The sequence below is a fragment of the Oncorhynchus gorbuscha genome, linkage group LGY, assembly GCF_021184085.1.
Source record: "Oncorhynchus gorbuscha isolate QuinsamMale2020 ecotype Even-year linkage group LGY, OgorEven_v1.0, whole genome shotgun sequence".
NCBI classification, from domain to species: Eukaryota; Metazoa; Chordata; class Actinopteri; order Salmoniformes; family Salmonidae; genus Oncorhynchus; species Oncorhynchus gorbuscha.
Genome location: NC_060199.1, coordinates 631589 through 654001, shown reverse-complemented (window position 1 = coordinate 654001; position 22413 = coordinate 631589). Strand labels below are relative to the sequence as shown.

The window sequence follows — 22413 nt, the reverse complement described above, 5'->3', positions numbered from 1 at the left end:
TGTAACAATCCCACAGTGTTTCCTTAAAGATGCACTACGCAGAAATTGCTCCACCATTTCCTGGTTGCTAAAATTCTAATAGTTCGCCTAATTTCAGTTCATGTACCATGACATGCAAGTCAAGTGTAGAGAATCATTATACCATCTAAACCACTATGAAATATATTTTCCAAAATATTGTATTTTCAACTGGTGTAGAAAACAGAAAGTAAGACACAAAAACAAAACTTAGAAATAGCATAGAAATAGAGCACATAGAACAGTTTAGAGCAATTTCAGTGCCAACAGAAATTGTATTTGTATTCCATTATTTTTCATTTGTATTAGGATATTGAATTTGTAATGCACAAATTGAATCGTTGAATTAACACACTGAACTTGTATTTTATGATTTGAAACTGAATTAAGTGAATATTGCATTCAGTTTGAAAATGTATTTAAATTTAATTGAATATTCAAATCCAATATTTATATATTCAGTTTCAATATGGTAGATATTAAATTCATTGTCTGTGTATGCATTCCGATTCAGTTTTCAAATTCAGATTCAAAACCAGAGACAACATGCTGAGACTTTGCCAGCTAGGAAAAGTAGAGAAGAACCAGATACAATTAAATGCTCACTGTGGTAAACAGCGGTTTCTGAAGCAAATGTGGCATGTAGAATTTATTTTCTTCCTATGAATTTGGCTGTAGTGTTTGAACCGTTTCGTCTATAAACTATTATGATCCCATTCAAGAAATAGGCCACCATAAGAATACAGTTGATTAGCCCTGTCATAGACATATAAGGATAGACGTTCCACTCCCGATTTAATCTTGCTCTTTCGAACTAGATCTCCTGCATGTCACAAGACTGTGTTAGCCCACTTAGCTGAAGCCCAAAGGGATCCGTTCTGGAAGCTAACACAAGTCTTCACGTCTCCGGTAATGTTACTCGTCAAAAGAGCCTGATTCATCGAACCATCTCGGTTACATTTCACCCCTCTTTGACCTCATACTTAAGAGATCACAGAACCAATACAACTTGCGGCGAAATCCTGCACGGAGCCGTGCGCTGCCACTTTAAGAGCTCATCAGCAGTCAGGAAGGAGGAAATAAACAGCTCTTCAGGCTCTCTGTGTGGAGCTCCTGGTTGGCACAGCAGTTGGACAGTGTGTGTAACTCTACAGAAGTCTTGTTTATTTTCAGCGTGCTTAGTTGTAAAGTGTTTAAGTCAATCTGCGGTGTTACCACCCTAGGTCATGGTTGTAATCTTTTGGGACCGCTCCTGTCACTGTTCACATGTAGTATTTTTTACTTTTACCCCTTTTTCTCCAAATTTCATGGTATCCAATTGGTAGTTACAGTCTTGTCTCGTCAATGCATCTCCCGTACGGACTTGGGAGAGGCAAAGGTCGAGAGCCGTGCGTCCTCAGAAACACAACAACAACCAAGCCGCATTGTTTCTTGACACAATGCTCGCTTAACCCAGAAGCTTAACCCAGAAGCTTAACCCAGAAGCTTAACCCAGAAGCTTAACCCAGAAGCTTAACCCAGAAGCTTAACCCAGAAGCTTAACCCAGAAGCTTAACCCAGAAGCTTAACCCAGAAGCTTAACCCAGAAGCCAGCCACACCAATGTGTCAGAGAAAGCACTGTGACTGCACTGTGCCCGGCCCGCCACAGGAGTCACAGGTACACGATGGGACAAGGACATCCCTGCCGGGCCAAACCCTCCCCTAACCCGGACGACGCTGGGCCAATTGTGCGCCACCCCATAGGTCTCCCGGTCGCGGCCAGCTGTGACAGAGCCTGGACTCGAACCCAGAATCTGTAGTGGCACAGCTAATGCCTTAGAGCACTGCACCACTCAGGAGGCCTAGCAGTAGAAACATTGTTGCCATGCTTTGAAAAACAAACCATCAGGTGTATCAAGATGGACAGACAGTGCAACTGCAAGCCTGAAGTCAACAGCTAAGACCCCCCCCTCTCTCGCTCTCCTTTTCCCCTCTATCCCTCCAGTGCCTTTCACTGCAGCAGACTTTCTTTTTTCGTATGCGTTGATGTTTAGTGTCGTTGGACTATTAGTCCCCTGCCAGTTGTAGTTGGTGTAACATTTTAGTTAAAGGAAGTTTGCGTAAGAGTTGATATTGTGAAGGACTATTTACATTTGTGACATTTTAAGGCCTTTGTTTTGTCTATGAACTCACACCCCCACACACCCATTCATACCCCCCTCACTATATAGGTAATACACTACACTGGAAATCCTAGAATGTTGATGACTGGGTTCATTCTTGTCAATTGTTTCTATGAAGTTGCAATTAAATTCCTCTGCCATTATTATTGTATGAGGTATTATTGGTGGGGTTACCCCTGTGCTGTGATGTGTTTTTATATGGTGTGTCTTATCTTTTCTCTCCACTGGCTATCTGGCCAACAGGCTACACTAGGCAGTCTCTTCTGCTGATGTGTCTGTCTGGTAGTGGTACTCCATCTAGCCTACTCTTCTCCTTTCAACAGGGTTAATACCTGCCTGGCGCACGAACAAAATCTCTCTTTACCCTCCTCTAACAATACCGCTACAGAATTGGAGCCCAAACAGGGGCTTGAAAAGAAAAGCACCCATGACACCACACAAAGCTGAATCATGTCTTTTGTTGGAACCCCATACTGTGTAAATGTGGACACACCTAATGGAAAATATGACCGGGATTCTTTCATTGTGGAAGGACTCGATGGTGTAATGGAGTTGGAGAGCACTGGTCCTTATCCTTAGGCTTCAGGCTCAGCTATTACTTCTCCACCATTACCCTCCCCTCAACCTCTTCCTGTTACCTTGCCCAGACAGACTGGGAGAGGTGTCTCTGTGCTCACTGGACAAAAGGAACAACAATGGACACACACCAACCATAGTTTGACAATGCAGGGGAATTCCATTCGCAAACTCAGTGAAAGTGTGGAGGCTGATCAGAAAGATGTGCTGCCGAGATTGGCTCACCTCCCCCGTCAAATGGAGGAAAACCAACAACAAACTGCTCAGAGAAAGAAATATTTGCTAGATTCTCTGAAGCAGGATGTTCAATCGAAAATGCAAAGTTTCAAAACACTCATAGAAACTAACAATCTAGTCTATCTACCTTGAGGAGGAACAAAAACAGAGAGCAGAGGAGTCAGCCTCTGTTGTGAAGGGAGTGTGTTCTTATCTGAAAGAGGTTATGAAGAACTCTCTGAGGGGAACTATTATTTTTGATTGAACAGACTCAAAAGGAGACCTGTAATGAGATGGAAAAAGCCACAGACCTTCAACTGGAGGAGCTGCACCAAGAGGTAATGCAGTGCTTTTCCCTTCTGGACAAATCCTCTGTACCTCCCTCAGGGTTTACCTCTGCCTCAGGCTCTGCCATTAAGGGAATAGGAACAGGTAGTACTACAAAAACCCCTCTGAAGATACTGTTAAACAACAGAACTCCCCTTGCCACTGTCATGCCTCCTCTAGAGTGCTCCCTCCCTATCAAACTACTTTTCCCCACTTTTAGCAGCCCAGAAGAGGATGTTGATCCACTGTTTCTCCTATCGGAGTGTAATGATTTCCTTTCTATCCTGCCCCTTACTGACTTGGAGGTTCTGGCTACCCTCCACATTGTTCTCCATGGTACAGCAAGAGACTGGTGGGAGATAGCTGGTGAACATGTGTCAACCTGGGAGGAGTTTCATAAACGATTCTCTCTATGAGCATGAACTTGTCGGAGTCCAGGGTGAAGCAGAGCCAAACCGGGACTTTGGCTTCTCCTATCGAGTTATATGTAGGAGATGGAAGGCTGACATTACTGAGCAGGAGATTATCATTCATACTCATTCTTAAGAACACGGTACCCCGCCTTGTCAGTCAACTTCGGGAATGTGTACAGAATGTGGATGATCTGGTGTCGTGGGACTCAGTTTGAGAAGGACTGGAAGCACTACCTCCAAACTCAAAACCCTGTTCCCTCATCCCGGTATCCCAACAGCTCTACTGGGGCTAAACCATCTTAGCCGTTTGTGCCCAAGATCCAAGACCAAAGTCCAGTGATGTGCTGGAGGTGTAAAGTCCAACATGCTCCAGGTTCTTGCCCCCTCTATGTCCAGCAAACCCGGCTATCACCGAAGGGTCGGCCTCAATGCCCACCATGAAGCCTCCAGACAGCACAACTAGCGGTCTTATTCCAATTCCGCAACAACTATCGGTTCCTCTGACTGTTATGGAAGGCCATAATCGACACAAGAGCAACTTACACCTTGATGTAGGAGCCCTGTGGCGAAATAGGGCATTACCTCACGAGGAGAACCTGGGAGGAAGGACTATTCTACTTGGCCAATGGAGAACCTCCCACTCCTTTGGGCTGGATTGATATGAAAATAAAGCTGCATGATGTTATTATTAACCTCCTTGCATTTGATGTAGTCCTTGGCATGGAGCATTCCCGGCCTCATCCATCTCAACCTGGAAATGCACGGATTTCAGGCTGGATCCTGCTACCTTACTCAGAGTCCTGGCTAGCTCAAGTAGAAGACAAGGACAGAGAAAATACAAAGAAAAGACAGACAAAAACAAGTTCCAACAGTGATGCCAGAGAACCCGGCTATCACCCTGCTTAAGGCCATACACCCCCCCCCCCCTGGATGACGAGAGGTGGCAACTCTCCCAGGTGAAATCTGTACACTTACACCCGGCCACACAACTGTCTTCAAACACAACATCTATACCCAGCATGAAGTCCCCATTAAGCAGCATCCGTACAGGCTGTCCCCCTCAATGAACAGCTTAAGGGCATAAATTCTGTGTAGATTACAGAAAGTAATGTCTACCCTCTACTGGACATCAATGACATACTGGAATCTCTGGTAGGAGCATCCATTTTCAGTAATCTGGATATTGGCAGGTGGCAATGGATCCCGCTAGTCAGGACAAGACTGCCTTTGTCACCCCTGCTGGTTTGTACTCAAAGTCATGCCTTTTGGTTTGAAGAACGTTCCAAAGGTTGATGGATACTGTCCTGGGAGATCTGAGGGGAAGAAATTGTCTTGTGTATCTGGATGACATCATAATCTATTCTGCCTCTGATCATCTGCAAAACATACAGTCCATCTTCGACAGACTAAAGGCTGCAGGTTTGACCCTGCAGCCAGAACTCAAGTTCCTTGGTCATGTGGTTAATGCTGAAGATATCCATGCAGATTCAGCCAAAGTTGTAGCAGTGCAGGAGTTCCCAATTCCCACATGCCTCAAGGCTGTTCAGCACTTCCTGGGTATGGCTGGATGGTACCACAGGTTAGTGCCTGACTTTTCAAAGGTTGCTGAACCACTCAACCACCGTAAGAAGGGGCTGAAATTCCAATGGACCCATTGCATGCCAAAGTGCATTTAAAGCATTCAAACACTCCTCCAGTGCTTGGACCTCCTTAACCTGAATGCTCACTTCATCATGTACACGGATGCAAGTAAACAGGACTTGCAGCAGTCTTGGCTCATCAAACTGGACCTGGAACAGAATCATTTCTGGCCTATGCAAGTCACACCCTTAATTCAGCCGAGAGGGATTATTCAACGACAAAGGGAGTGCGTCGCTGTGGTCTAGGCTTTGGAGAAATGGACTACTTGGAGGCGAAGGTCTTCACAGTTGTCACAGACCACGCTGCTCTGCAGTGGGTTCTGGCATGAGGCAAGACCAATGGCCATCTTATTCACTGGTCTATCAGACTTCAGAGGTTTGACTTCATCATTGAGTATCGCAAAGGAAAACGGAATGTTGTACCAGATGCCTTTTCTTGGATTACAGAGGCTGTCAATGTTTGTCTTCCATTGTGCCGCACTTACACTACCGCCAAGTGTCTGGATGATGAGTGTGTGGAGAGCACGGCAGAATGATTCCGCCATCATGGTGATGATCATCAACTGTGGTGCGTCTGTCTGAAGACTTGAGAAGTTCAGCATAATTCAGGATAAAGTGTATCGAAAAACTCCAAGAGGAGATGGAACACACAGCACCCATTACCGCGTCTTCATCACCTCTACATTGACCAGATGATCTAAGCTTATCATGCCAACCCCATGAGTGGACCTTTCTGTTTACCACAGTGAGCGTTTGATTCTATCCGTTCTCTTCTACCTTTCCTGGCTGGCAAAGTACCAGGACGTTCTCTCTGGTTTTTCTAATCTGAATTTAGAGAACTGAATTTGAAAACTGAAACAATGCATTTGAGATGTGGAATATATTGATCCTATATTTAGGAGATGTAAGAAAGCTCAGGAAATATATATACACACTACTGTTCAAACGTTTGGGGTCACTTAGAAATGTCCTTGTTTTTGAAAGAAAAGCAAAAAAAATGGTCCATTAAAAAACATCAAATTGATCACAAATACAGTGTTGACATTGTTAATGTTGTAAATTACTATTGTAGCTGGAAAAGGCAGATTTCTAATTCAATATCTACATAGGCGTAGAGGCCCATTATCAGCAACCATCACTCCTGTGTTCCAATGGCACGTTGTGTTAGCTAATTCAAGTTTATCATTTTAAAACGCTAACTGATCATTAGAAAACCCTTTTGCAATTATGTTAGCACAGCTGAAAACTGCAATAAAAAACTGGCCTTCTTTAGATTAGTTATTGTGAAGTGGAAAGCACGAAGAGTGTAAAAATGAGCAACACTCACTTCCAAGTTCCAAACTGCCTCTGGAAGAAATGCCAGCACAAGAACTGTTCGTCAATGGCTTCATGAAATGTGTTTCCACGCAGCCGCACACAAGCCTAAGATCACCATGTGCAATGCCAAGTCGGCTGGAGTGGTGTAAAGCTTGGATCTGACCTCAACCCCATCGATCACCTTTGGGATGAATTGGAACGCGAGCCAGGCCTAATCGCTAATCAGTGCGCGACCTCACCAATGCTCTTGTGGCTGAATGGCACTCACTAGAAAAACCAAAATACCAAAAGGCTGGCCCTAAGATACAGTAATCTACCAAAGGTCCTACAAGGGGTTCAATCAGGACTCATTTGTGGATGAGGTTAAGAATGTGCAATGGCTGGAAGTGTGTAGTGAGGATGATCCTGAAATGGCACTGAGTGTGTTTGTGAAATTATTTATAGTATTGTTGATAAGCATATTGTTTTATTGTATTGTTGATAAGCATGCCCAATTAAGCCTTATTTATGCTGCAGTAGTTTATGTGTCGGGGGCTTAAAACGCCTGTGTAAATCAAGTGTAATTCTCTCCTTCTCTCTTTCTTTCTCTCTCGAGGACCTGAGCCCTAGAACCATGCCCCAGGACTACCTGACTGTGATGTCAAACAGAGCCCCATGGATTGATGATGAGCTGAGAAATGTAATGCTTCAACGTAATAATGCCAAAAAGGAAGCAGATAGATCTGGCACTCTGTCAGGTAAGCAAAGTTATTGTACATTTAAGAAATCTTGAGACCAAGGTAAAAAGAAAGGATATTATCAGCACAAAATATATGAAGTCAAGGGTGAGGGAAAAAAAATATGGAGAATGTTTGAATGTTATAATGGGTAGGTATTCAAACATGTTTGCCTCCTTTCTTGAATCACAGGGTATGTTTTTTACAAAACGACATGACATTGCAAATTACTTTAATGAATATTTTAAAGGCAAAGTAGACAAATGGAGAAATACCATGAGTCCAACTGATGACTCTGCCATACACACTTATAAAATATCGCATTATGAATGAGAGGCATTGCAGGTTTGGATGAAGGATAGGATGAATAAACAATACTCCGAGGCGCAGCTCCATACTACTTGTCTTACTCATAGTTAGGAAAAAACATGGTCCAAATTAGATGATAGGTACTATATGTATTGAATATTATATGAATTCTATCAATATAAATGGCCAATTTGGATGCAATCAATTAGCTTAATTTCTCAGAGATCAAATTATTTTTCAACAAAATAATCTTCTGTTTCTAACAACCGAAACAATTTTTAGAACAATCTGAGATGGTGGGTGTGGTGGAACGACCCATGTGGATGTTACGGTCAGTGGAGAGCAGATAGGAGCAATTCATGTTTTGAGAGTTCAGCAACACAGAGAACTTAATTGACAAGTGGCTCAGCAGGTGAGTTGTACTATAAAGTTTTAGAAATAAAGTACCATCTTATCTTACGTAAACATCCTCTTTGACTAGCACAGGAGGCACTTAAACTTACTTTGGATGTGAAATCAGGAGACCATTTAGCGATAGTGCTGTTGGAGGGGTCAGGTACCGGTGGCCAGATCTTCTTCTTTATCCTACATAGAAAACAACAGTGGGGTTCGAAATTATTGACATCCTTGATAAAGATGAGCAAAAATGACTGTATACAATAAATATTTAAAATACTGAGCTATATTGTGTCGTCAAATTATAGTATTTTATACTAGTGTATATTAATTGTGTTACTCAAATCTGAGTAAATGCTTACAATTGAACATCACACTTCAGCCATTGTAAACATCCAAATGTAAAATGTAGAGACATTCTACTTCATACAATTCCAGAGTGTAGTTGAGACTTACGAGTCCATTTTGTAAATGCAGCAGAGCATGGTCAGCACTACGGAAAACAGGAAGCTGATGCACACAGACACCACAATGGCTTCTATCTGCCCGGGAGCTGAGGGATAGACACACAGAACTGGAATGGACATTGGGAAGCTAGGAACATGCCTTAAAGTCGACCATGTTGGTCAGGAAAAATGTCCTTCTAGAAACGGTGGACAAACACAGGTTGGAGGTACAGTAACAGTACAACTACAATAGACTACAACTAAAAGGAGGAATGACAGAAGGGCACAATGAATAAGTTGAAGTAGCGACTGCGAAGTGTATTTGGAGCATTGGGTGTTCAGGACTGCTACTTTGAAAAAGCTTTACTGGGACACATTACAAAATATGAAAATGTATTAATGGAATACCAAATATATGGAAATATATTGAAAAGTTCTAGAATGGAACATACTGTATATACAGTACCAGTCAAAAGTTGACACACCTGCTCATTCAAAGGCTTTTCTTTATTTTTACACATTTCTACATTGTAGAATAATAGTGAAGACATCAACACTATTAAATAACACATATGGAATCATGTAGTAAGAAAAAAAAGTGTTAAACGAATCAAAATATATTTTACATTTGAGATTGTTCAAAGTAGCCTTGATGATAGCTTTGCACACTCTTGACATTCTCTCAACCAGCTTTATGAAGTAGTCACCTGGAATGTATTTCAATTAAGTTGTGTGCCTTGTTAAAAGTTCATTTGTGGAATTTATTTCCTTCTTAATGCGTCTGACACAGTTGTGTTGTGACAAGGTAGAGGTGGTATACAAAAGACAGCCCTTTTTGGTAAATTACCAAGTCCATGTTATGGAAAGAACAGCTCAAATAACCAAAGAGAAACTACAGTCCATCATTACTTTAAGATGTGAAGGTATTTCAAGAACTCTGTGCAGTCACAAAAAACAATTGAGCGCTATGATGAAACTGGCACTCATGAGGACTGCCACAGGAAAGGAAGACCCAGAGTTACCTCTCCTGCAGAGGAAAAGTTCAGTTACCAGCATCAGAAATTGCAGCCCAAATAAATGCTTCAGAGAGTTCAAGTAACAGACACATCTCAACATTAACTGTTCAGAGGAGACTGCGTGAATCAGGCCTTCATGGTCGAATTGCTGCAAATAAACCTCTACTAAAGGACACCAATAAGAAGAAGAGACTTGCTTGGTACAAGAAACATAAGCAATGGACATTAGACCGGTGGAAATATTTCCTTTGGTATGATGAGTCCAAATCTGAGATTTCTGATTCCTACTGCCGTGTCTTTGTGAGAGGCAGAGTAGGTGAAGGGCTGATCTCCACATATGTGGTTCACACCATGAAGTATGAAGGATGTGTGATGGTGTTTTGCTGGTGACACTGTCTATGATTTATTTAGAATTCAAGGCACACTTAACCAGCATGGCTCCCACAGCATTCTGCAGTAATGACCCAACACGCTTCCAGGCTGTGTAAGGGATATTTGACCAAGAAGGAGAGTGATGGAGTGCTGCTTCAGATGACCTGGCTTCCACAATCACCCGACCTCTTCCCAATTGAGATGGTTTGGGATGAGTTGGACTGCAGAGTGAAGGAAAAGCAGCCAACAAGTGCTCAGAATATTTTGCAACTCCTTCAAGACTGTTGGAAAAGCATTCCAGGTGAAGCTGGGTGAGAGAATGCCAAGAGTGTGCAAAGCTGTCATCAAGGGAAAGAGTGGCTCATTTGAATAATCTAAAATAACATATTTTGATTTGTTTAACACTTTTTTGGTTACTACATTATTCCATATGTGTTAAACCCTTTGACTGGTACTGTATACACACAGTGCATTCGGAAAGTATTCAGACTCCTAGACTTTTTCCACATTTTGTTACATTACAGCATTTTTCTAATATGAATTACATAGATTTTTTCCTCATCAATATACACACAATACCCTACAATGACAAAGTGAAAACAGGTTTTTACAAATGTTATTTACAAACGTATTCAGACCCTTTCCTATGAGACTGAAATTGAGCTCAGTTGCATCCTGTTTCCATTGATCATCCTTGAGATATTTCTCCAAATTGATTGGTGTCCACCTGTGGTAAATTCAATTGGTTGGACATGATTTGGAAAGGCACACACCTGTCTATATAAGGTCCCACAGTTGACAGTGCATGTCAGGTCAAAAACCAAGCCATGAGGTCAAAGGAATTGTCCGTAGAGCTCCGAGACAGGATCGTGTCGAGGTCCTCAGCAAAAGGCATCCTACTTGGAGTTTGACAACAGGCGCCTAAAGACTCTCAGACCATGAGAAACCAAGACTGAATGCCAAGTGTCACGTCAGGAGGAAACCTGGCACCTACAGTGAAGCATGGTGGCAGCATCATGCTGTTGTAATGTTTTTCAGCAGCAGGAACTGGGAGACTAGTCAGGATCGAGGGAAAGATGAACGGAGCAAAGTACAGAAAGATCCTTGATGAAAACCTGCTCCAGAGCGCTCAGGACCTCCGACTGGGGCGAAGGATCACCTTCCAACAGGACAACGACCCTAAGCACACAGCCAAAACAACACAGGACTGGCTTCAGGACAAGTCTCTGACTGTCCTTGAATGGCCCAGCCAGAGCCTGGACTTTAACCCGATCTAACATCGCTGGAGAGACCTGAAATTAGCTGTACATCGACGCTCCCCATCCAACCCGACAGAGCTTGAGAGGATCTGCAGAGAATAATGTGAGAAACTCTCCAAATACAGGCATGCCATGCTTGTAGCATCATACCCAAGAAGACTTGAGGTTGTAATCACTGTCAAAGGTGCTTTTTTTTTTTAAACTAGGAAAGTCAGTTAAGAACAAATTCTTATTTACAATGACGGCCTAGGAACAGTGGGTTAACTGCCTTGTTCAGGGGCATAACGACAGATTTTTACCTTGTCAGCTTGGGGATTCGATCTAGCAACCTTCTGATTACTTAGTCCAACGCTCTAACCACTAGGCTGCCGCCTCTTCAATAAAGTACTGAGTAAAGGGTCTGAATGCTTATGTAAATGTAATAGGTTTTTATTTGTAGTAAACTTACACAAATTTCAGTTTTTGCTTTGTCATTATGGGGTATTGTGTGTATATTGTTGAGGGAAAAACAGAAATGTAATACATTTTAGAATAAGTCTAATGTAACAAAATGTAGAAAAAGTCAAGGGGTCTGAATCATTTCAGAATGCACCATATACACACTCTATACATACTGTATACCTTATATCATGAAGTGTCCAGCTTCACTCACCATACATCAGAGTATTGAATGACAGGTCCGAGCTGTTTGTAGAGCCTTGTACTGTAGATGCCATGACTCGCACCACATACTTGCTGTTGCTGGCCATGCGCTTCACAGTGTAAGAGTAGGTGTCGGAAGAGACAACTATTGCTGAAAAAAATAATAATAATTTGTACCATTTTTTTATTTTTTATTGCAGCTGTAAATGTTTAGTTTGGACAACAACAAAAACCATATACTGTACTTACAAACATCAGTACCTACAAGTACTGCACTTACAAATACCAATACTTGCAAATACTTACTGGTATTTTCAAATAGCAGTAAATGTCCAACTATAGCCAAAGAAACACATTCATAAAGAGGTAAGATGGTGTAGTAATGTCTACAAGGTGTGATTCCTTACAGTGTTCCTTGCCACCTGTGATGAAGAAGATGGTGTAGTTGGTGATGAACCCTCGCTGTTTGTCCAGTGGAATCTCCATCCACTCCAGCTCAGCGTCGTTTTTCCCCGTCCGCCTCACTTTCACAGAGGGACCCTCCAGCGGAGCTGCATCAACCAGAACAGGTGAACACATTTGTTTGTTATTGTTATTAACATTATTCCGTGATGTCATTTACAAAATAGCCTCCAACACTCTACTCAACAAATTGGATGCAGTCTGTCACCAAAGCCCCATATACTATCCACCACTGCAACCTGTACACTCTCGTTGGCTGGTCCTCGCTTCATACTCGTTGCCAAACCCACTGGGTCCAGGTCATCTACAAGTCTTTGCTAGGTAATGCCCCGCCTTATCTCAGTTCACTGGTCATCATAGTAGCACCCACCCACATGCTCCAGCAGGTATATTGCACTGGTCATTCCCAAAGCCAATTCCTCCTTTCCTTCCAGTTCTCTGTTGGCAATGACTGGAACGAACTGCAAAAATCACTGAAACTGGAGACTTGGATCTCCCTCACTAACTTCAAGCACCAGCTGTCAGAGCAGCTCACAGATCATTGCACCTGTAAATAGCCCATCCAATCTACCTCATCCCCATACTGTATTTATTTATTTTGCTCCTTTGCACCCCAGTATCTCCACTTACACCTTCATCTTCTGAACATCTATCACCCCAGTGTTTAATTGCTATATCGTAATTACCTCACCACTATGGCCTATTTTATTGCCTTTACCTCCCTTATCTTACCTCATTTGCACACACTGTACATAGACTTTTTTTCTACTGTGTTATTGACTGTATGTTTGTTTATTCCATGTGTAACTCTGTTGTTGTTTGTGTCGCACTGCTTTGCTTTATCTTTGCCAGGTCGCAGTTGTAAATGAGAACTTGTTCTCAACTAGCCTACCTGGTTAAATAAAGATCAAATAATAAAATACAAAAAATTAGGTGCAGGAATAGTCTTAAGCTGTGTCCGGAAAACCACCACTATAGGTATATTACACAGCAAATAATGTGTATAATTTACAGTAGTTCAGTGACTACTACTATTTCTTACCTCCTTGTTCCAGAAAGGCTGCTATGGTCAATGGCTTCCCAGTCCACCCAGAGTACATGGGATACACAGATATATTGTAGCGATTGAACTTCTGAAGGTTACCTTGATTGGGAACATTAGACATAAGACAGTACAGTAACGTTTGGATTTATTTGATCCCTGTGACCCGTTTACCAATATAGTCAACATTAGGGATGAGTCATCAAAACCAGCAGAAAGACAACCAAAGAGTTTATAGCCAAACTACAAGACAATACTCAGTAAAAACATAGCATGTGTGTCTCCTTCTTACCTTTAATGGCTGCCATCCTAGTATGCCTACGTTCTCTCTGCCAGTCCATAGCGCCATCACTGACAGACACCCACTCCAGTATGTACTCCGTCACCTCGGACCTGTAGGGCTCCCCTGTGGCCGTCACATTGGGGGGCTGCCATTTCACCCATAGCCTCCCCTGCTGGGTAAACCAGCTGAGCCATTCCACCGAAGGGGGCTCTGAAATACACAGCACACACAAATACAACGTGACACCATGATATGAGCATCTCAATGCCAAACTACAACGCTTTAAGAACACAAATATGCAGAACACATGACATCAGTGAACCGTTTACATCAATATACTGTAGTCTCTCCTGACACACATTCGTATAAATATATGAACAGAGCTAAACCAAGCTAGCTAGATGGATAAGATAAATATAATATCACGGTTTCTAAACCCAGAAGCACAACATTGCAAGATTTCTGGGATTGCTTGTGAAGCAGACACGGCAGACCAGACCAGGGTTTGGCAAGTCAATGGGAGGAGTAAAAAAATGCACCCTTTAGTTGTACATTTTCTTTAAATCTAAATGTAAAACCTAGATCCTGCACATTGACTCGGTACCGGTACCCCCTGTATATAGCCTCCACATTGACTCTGTACTGGTACCCCCTGTATATAGCCTCCTCATTGACTCTGTACTGCTACCCCCTGTATATAGCCTCCACATTGACTCTGTACTGGTACCCCCTGTATATAGCCTCCTCATTGACTCGGTACCGGTACCCCCTGTATATAGTCTCCACATTGACTCTGTACTGCTACCCCCTGTATATAGCCTCCACATTGACTCTGTACTGCTACCCCCTGTATATAGCCTCCACATTGACTCTGTACTGGTACCCCCTGTATATAGCCTCCTCATTGACTCGGTACCGGTACCCCCTGTATATAGTCTCCACATTGACTCTGTACTGCTACCCCCTGTATATAGCCTCCTCATTGACTCGGTACCGGTACCCCCTGTATATAGCCTCCACATTGACTCTGTACTGGTACGCCCTCTATATAGCCTCCACATTGACTCTGTACTGGTACGCCCTGTATATAGCCTCCACATTGACTCTGTACTGGTACGCCCTGTATATAGCCTCCACATTGACTCTGTACCGGTACCCCTTGTATATAGCCTCCACATTGACTCGGTACCGGTACCCCCTGTATATAGCCTCCACATTGACTCGGTACTGGTACCCCCTGTATATAGCCTCCACATTGACTCTGTACTGCTACCCCCTGTATATAGCCTCCACATTGACTCGGTACTGGTACCCCCTGTATATAGCCTCCACATTGACTCGGTACTGGTACCCCCTGTATATAGCCTCCACATTGACTCTGTACTGGTACGCCCTGTATATAGCCTCCACATTGACTCTGTACCGGTACCCCTTGTATATAGCCTCCACATTGACTCGGTACTGGTACCCCCTGTATATAGTCTCCACATTGACTCGGTACTGGTACCCCCTGTATATAGTCTCCACATTGACTCTGTACCGGTACCCCCTGTATATAGCCTCCTCATTGACTCTGTACCGGTACCCCCTGTATATAGCCTCCACATTGACTCTGTACCGGTACCCCCTGTATATAGCCTCCTCATTGACTCTGTACCGGTACCCCTGTATATAGCCTCCTCATTGACTCTGTACCGGTACCCCTGTATATAGCCTCCACATTGACTCTGTACCGGTACCCCCTGTATATAGCCTCCACATTGACTCTGTACCGGTACCCCCTGTATATAGCCTCCACATTGACTCTGTACCGGTACCCCCTGTATATAGCCTCCACATTGACTCTGTACCGGTACCCCCTGTATATAGTCTCCACATTGACTCTGTACCGGTACCCCTGTATATAGCCTCCACATTGACTCTGTACCGGTACCCCCTGTATATAGCCTCCACATTGACTCTGTACCGGTACCCCCTGTATATAGCCTCCACATTGACTCTGTACCGTAATACCCTGTATATAGCCTCCACATTGACTCTGTACCGGTACCCCCTGTATATAGCCTCCACATTGACTCTGTACCGGTACCCCCTGTATATAGCCTCCACATTGACTCTGTACCGGTACCCCTGTATATAGCCTCCACATTGACTCTGTACCGGTACCCCCTGTATATAGCCTCCACATTGACTCTGTACCGGTACCCCCTGTATATAGCCTCCACATTGACTCGGTACCGGTACCCCCTGTATATAGCCTCCACATTGACTCTGTACTGGGACCCCTGTATATAGCCTCCACACTGACTCTGTACTGCTACCCCTGTATATAGTCTCCACATTGTCTCTGTACCGGTACCCCCTGTATATAGCCTCCACATTGACTCTGTACCGGTACCCCCTGTATATAGTCTCCACATTGACTCTGTACCAGTACCCCCTGTATATAGCCTCCACATTGACTCTGTACCGGTACCCCCTGTATATAGCCTCCACATTGACTCTGTACCGTAATACCCTGTATATAGCCTCCACATTGACTCTGTACCGGTACCCCCTGTATATAGCCTCCACATTGACTCTGTACCGGTACCCCCTGTATATAGCCTCCACATTGACTCGGTACCGGTACCCCTGTATATAGCCTCCACATTGACTCTGTACTGGGACCCCCTGTATATAGTCTCCACATTGACTCTGTACCAGTACCCCTGTATATAGCCTCCACATTGACTCTGTACTGGTACCCCTGTATATAGCCTCCACATTGACTCTGTACTGGGACCCCTGTATATAGCCTCCACATTGACTCTGTACTGGGACCCCCTGTATATAGTCTCCACATTGACTCTGTACCAGTACCCCCTGTATATAGCCTCCACATTGACTCTGTACTGGTACCCCTGTATATAGCCTCCACATTGACTCTGTACCAGTACCCCCTGTATATAGCCTCCACATTGACTCTGTACTGGTACCCCTGTATATAGCCTCCACATTGACTCTGTACCGGTACCCCTGTATATAGCCTCCACATTGACTCTGTACCAGTACCCCCTGTATATAGCCTCCACATTGACTCTGTACTGGTACCCCTGTATATAGCCTCCACATTGACTCTGTACCGGTACCCCTGTATATAGCCTCCACATTGACTCGGTACCGGTACCCCCTGTATATAGCCTCCACATTGACTCTGTACTGGGACCCCTGTATATAGTCTCCACATTGACTCTGTACCAGTACCCCCTGTATATAGCCTCCACATTGACTCTGTACTGGTACCCCTGTATATAGCCTCCACATTGACTCTGTACTGGGACCCCCTGTATATAGCCTCCACATTGACTCTGTACTGGGACCCCCTGTATATAGTCTCCACATTGACTCTGTACCAGTACCCCTGTATATAGCCTCCACATTGACTCTGTACTGGTACCCTGTATATAGCCTCCACATTGACTCTGTACCAGTACCCCCTGTATATAGCCTCCACATTGACTCTGTACCGGTACCCCTGTATATAGCCTCCACATTGACTCTGTACCGGTACCCCCTGTATATAGCCTCCACATTGACTCTGTACCGGTACCCCTGTATATAGTCTCCACATTGACTCTGTACCGGTACCCCCTGTATATAGCCTCCACATTGACTCTGTACCGGTACCCCCTGTATATAGCCTCCACATTGACTCTGTACCGGTACCCCCTGTATATAGCCTCCACATTGACTCTGTACCGTAATACCCTGTATATAGCCTCCACATTGACTCTGTACCGGTACCCCCTGTATATAGCCTCCACATTGACTCTGTACCGGTACCCCCTGTATATAGCCTCCACATTGACTCTGTACCGGTACCCCCTGTATATAGCCTCCACATTGACTCTGTACCGGTACCCCCTGTATATAGCCTCCACATTGACTCTGTACCGGTACCCCCTGTATATAGCCTCCACATTGACTCGGTACCGGTACCCCCTGTATATAGCCTCCACATTGACTCTGTACTGGGACCCCCTGTATATAGCCTCCACACTGACTCTGTACTGCTACCCCCTGTATATAGTCTCCACATTGTCTCTGTACCGGTACCCCCTGTATATAGCCTCCACATTGACTCTGTACCGGTACCCCCTGTATATAGTCTCCACATTGACTCTGTACCAGTACCCCCTGTATATAGCCTCCACATTGACTCTGTACCGGTACCCCCTGTATATAGCCTCCACATTGACTCTGTACCGTAATACCCTGTATATAGCCTCCACATTGACTCTGTACCGGTACCCCCTGTATATAGCCTCCACATTGACTCTGTACCGGTACCCCCTGTATATAGCCTCCACATTGACTCGGTACCGGTACCCCCTGTATATAGCCTCCACATTGACTCTGTACTGGGACCCCCTGTATATAGTCTCCACATTGACTCTGTACCAGTACCCCCTGTATATAGCCTCCACATTGACTCTGTACTGGTACCCCTGTATATAGCCTCCACATTGACTCTGTACTGGGACCCCCTGTATATAGCCTCCACATTGACTCTGTACTGGGACCCCCTGTATATAGTCTCCACATTGACTCTGTACCAGTACCCCCTGTATATAGCCTCCACATTGACTCTGTACTGGTACCCCTGTATATAGCCTCCACATTGACTCTGTACCAGTACCCCCTGTATATAGCCTCCACATTGACTCTGTACTGGTACCCCTGTATATAGCCTCCACATTGACTCTGTACCGGTACCCCCTGTATATAGCCTCCACATTGACTCTGTACCAGTACCCCCTGTATATAGCCTCCACATTGACTCTGTACTGGTACCCCTGTATATAGCCTCCACATTGACTCTGTACCGGTACCCCCTGTATATAGCCTCCACATTGACTCGGTACCGGTACCCCCTGTATATAGCCTCCACATTGACTCTGTACTGGGACCCCCTGTATATAGTCTCCACATTGACTCTGTACCAGTACCCCCTGTATATAGCCTCCACATTGACTCTGTACTGGTACCCCTGTATATAGCCTCCACATTGACTCTGTACTGGGACCCCCTGTATATAGCCTCCACATTGACTCTGTACTGGGACCCCCTGTATATAGTCTCCACATTGACTCTGTACCAGTACCCCCTGTATATAGCCTCCACATTGACTCTGTACTGGTACCCCTGTATATAGCCTCCACATTGACTCTGTACCAGTACCCCCTGTATATAGCCTCCACATTGACTCTGTACTGGTACCCCTGTATATAGCCTCCACATTGACTCTGTACCGGTACCCCCTGTATATAGCCTCCACATTGACTCTGTACCAGTACCCCCTGTATATAGCCTCCACATTGACTCTGTACTGGTACCCCTGTATATAGCCTCCACATTGACTCTGTACCGGTAACCCCTGTATATAGCCTCCACATTGACTCTGTACCGGTACCCCCTGTATATAGCATCGTTATTGTTATTTTATTACGTTACTTTTTATAATTTTTTACTTTAGATTATTTGGTAAAGAACCCTTTTGTTACAAGGAGATTCCTCACACCAAAACTTCAACATCCTAAAGTGGATAATGACGCAATATTCCTAACACAAATAATGTGGGAAACGGTTGATGGAGCTCGAAACAACACATCACTTAAAATAATTTGTTGTTTGTGATGTCTATAAGGACGGTATAACTAAAGAACTGTAACTCTACAAATGTATACATCCCAGTTATCAGATTTAAATAGAAATGTTGAGGAGCTTATATGATTAAATATGCAACTATTTGTGAGAAGATGACATGTGATTTTAGAGGGAATTGTTTTACCCAGTCAGTAACCACATCCACATGAGCACAGAGCTTGTGGCAACGTGATAGAAGCACCCTCCAAGGCGAGGGCATAAAAGGGCCGCAAACTAAATGTACATTAGAGCAGAGAACGAAAGGACCATCCACATTTGAAATGGTTGAAATCTCTACAAACCAGTATATGGACAGTAAGCCGGACGAGTAAAATGGTTAGACTTTACATTAGACCAGCGTGACCGTCAACGTGACCTGAAAGGTACGAAATGGTTAGAAACTGACACTTTCAACAGAGAAGAAGAAAATCTCTACCAAACCAGAAAACGTGGAGACTGTCTGAAACTCTCTCTCTCGAAGAAGAAGAAGACTACACAGGAACAGTCCGTCTGCAGCTGATTATGCACTGTTAGCCTAGAGAACTTGACCGAAGACGAGAGACAAAGAACAATTTCCTCTCACCACTATAAGTATCTCTAGGGTATCTATTCTAAACAGAGTGAAGGATAAGGCCAGCTGAACACCGTGTGGTACACCTCTGGAAGATACGTTCTAACAGACAGTCCGACACCAGGAAGCTACGACTACAAAGGGCTTGGTGACCTCTGGTGGACAACCACTTTCAGTCGACTGATTCCAAACTGAACACGCGTTTTCAACAGAGCAAGACGACAAAGACATACAAGCGTAAATATGTGTTGCATTTCTAAATCCGAATGAGCGGTTGTTATTAGGGTGCTAAATATCTATATTTACGCTGAGCGTATTATTCAACTGTATGTACGATAGTTGAATTCCTTTGTCTCTTCTCCCCCCCTTCGTTGTGTAACAAGCCATCATATCGGTTTAGTCCACTAGAGACCTTTCATTGCATCGTTTTAGTAACCAACGTATAATCTCTCCTGTGTTGGTGTTTATGTAATTCTGTGTGATTATTAAAGTTAGTAAATAAATAATTAAGACAATTTGTGTCTCACTGATTCATCATGGAGTCTAGGGCTGGTGCAGATTTAAACACATTTTCCCATGGTGTTGTTGCTCATGTAATTGTTACATGAGCAATTTAATCATTGTAATAATTAAACGTAGTGAATTGATTTGTTAAAATCATTTTCATCACATTTAATGGTACCAACGTCACAACATATTGATGCGCCGTGCGAGGAATCTAAGAACGAGGCCTTCATGTTGCATTCAGCCAATATGAAACTGAAAAGCAGTTTAAATTATACACCCAGATTATGTTATACACCATGAGGGTTTTGAACAAGATATGGAGGTTGCATTCGTGTTGTTATTCTGACATAGTCGGTGTAGGATTAGTTATTCAATTTCCAGGCTTAGTGATTACATTTTGAGTGCTAGTACACAATCCAGCCAATTCTCGAACTTAAAGAGATAGTACGTTTAGCCCAATGCCTTATTTCTGTCTCTCGCGTACAAGGAGAGTGTAGACTCGGTCAGTATTCATTTATTGAGCAGGACATAGGGCCAGCCGATTGAAATTTGAGTAGATATACACTGCCAGTTGAAATTTTTTAGAACACCTTCTCATTCAAGGGTTTTTCTTTAAAATAAAATGTTTTTCTGTATTTGTAGAATAATGGTGAAAATATCAAAACTATGAGATAACATATGGAAACATGTAGTAACCCAAAAAAGTGTTAAAAAAAATAAAAATATATTTTATATTTGGATATTCTTTAAATAGCCACACGTTGCTTTGATTAAAGATTTGCAGACTCTTGACATTCTCTCAACAAGCTTCAACTGGAATGCTTTTCCAACAGTCTTGAAGGAGTTCCCAAATATTCTGAGCACTTGTTGGCTGCTTTTCCTTTACTTTGTTGTCCGACTCATCCCAAACCATCTCAATTGGGTTGAGGTCAAGTGATTGTGGAGGCCAGGTCATCTGATGCATCACTCCATCACTCTCCTTCTTGGTCAAATAGCCCTTACACAGCCTGGAGGTATTTGGGGTCATTGTCCTGTTGAAAAACAAATTATAGTCCCACTAAGCCAAAACCAGATGGGATGGCATATCGCTGCAGAATGCTGTGGTAGCCATGCTGGTTAAGTAAGCCTTGAATTCTAAATAAATCACAGACAGTGTCAGCAGCAAAGCACCCCCACAGCAGAACACCTAATCCTCCATGCTTTAGGGTTGGAAACACACATGCAGAGACTATCCGTTCACCCAGGATGGGCACAGCACAGGATCGGTACATCCAAACATCACACCTGTGGGACAGGGACAGGATGGCAACAACCACTGCCTGAGTTACACTAGAAATGCACAATCCCTCCATCGGTGCTCAAACTGTCTGCAATAGGTTGAGAGAGGCTGGACTAAGGGCTTGTAGGCCTGTTGTAAGGCAGGTCCTCACCAGACATCACCGGCAACAACGTCGCCTATGGGCACAAACCCACCGTCGCTGGACCAGACCGGAACGGAAAAAAGTGCTCTTGACTGACGAGTTGCGGTTTTGTCTCACCAGGGTGATGGTTGGATTCACGTTTATCGTCGAAGGAATGAGCGTTACACCGAGGCCTGTACTCTGGAGCGGGATAGATTTAGAGGTGGAGGGTCCGTCATGGTCTGGGTGTCACAGCATCATCAGACTGAGCTTGTAGTCATTGCAGGCAATCTCAACACTGTGCGTTACAGGGAAGACATCCCCCTCCCTCATGTGGTACCCTTCCTGCAGGTTCATCCTTACATGACCCTCCAGCATGACAATGTCACCACCCATACTGCTCATTCTGTGCGTGATTTCCTGCAAGACGGGAATGTCAGTGCTCTGTCAAGGCCAGCGAAGAGCCCGGATCTCAATCCCATTGAGCACATCTGGGATCTGTTGGATTGGAGGGTGAGGGCTAGGGTCATTCCACCCAGAAATGTCAGGGAACTTGCAGGTGCCTTGGTGGAAGAGTGGGGTAACACCTCACAGCAAGAACTGGCAAATTTGGTGCTTTCAGTACTATATTAAT

The 22413-nt window shown here is 43.9% G+C and overlaps 1 protein-coding gene across 1 annotated transcript in view; it reads right to left on the bottom strand.

The window, feature by feature from the left end:
- The window catches only part of LOC124016629 (interleukin-6 receptor subunit beta-like), a 50569-nt gene that overhangs the window by 3026 nt on the left and 25130 nt on the right, over positions 1 to 22413 (bottom strand). The window contains exons 10-15 of the mRNA XM_046332156.1: positions 13623 to 13823; positions 13331 to 13432; positions 12234 to 12377; positions 11837 to 11977; positions 8548 to 8644; positions 8199 to 8280 (exon numbers count right to left, since the gene is read on the bottom strand). Coding sequence (XP_046188112.1) covers positions 8199 to 8280; positions 8548 to 8644; positions 11837 to 11977; positions 12234 to 12377; positions 13331 to 13432; positions 13623 to 13823 — 767 coding nt within the window. The remainder of the gene's footprint in view (positions 1 to 8198; positions 8281 to 8547; positions 8645 to 11836; positions 11978 to 12233; positions 12378 to 13330; positions 13433 to 13622; positions 13824 to 22413) is intronic.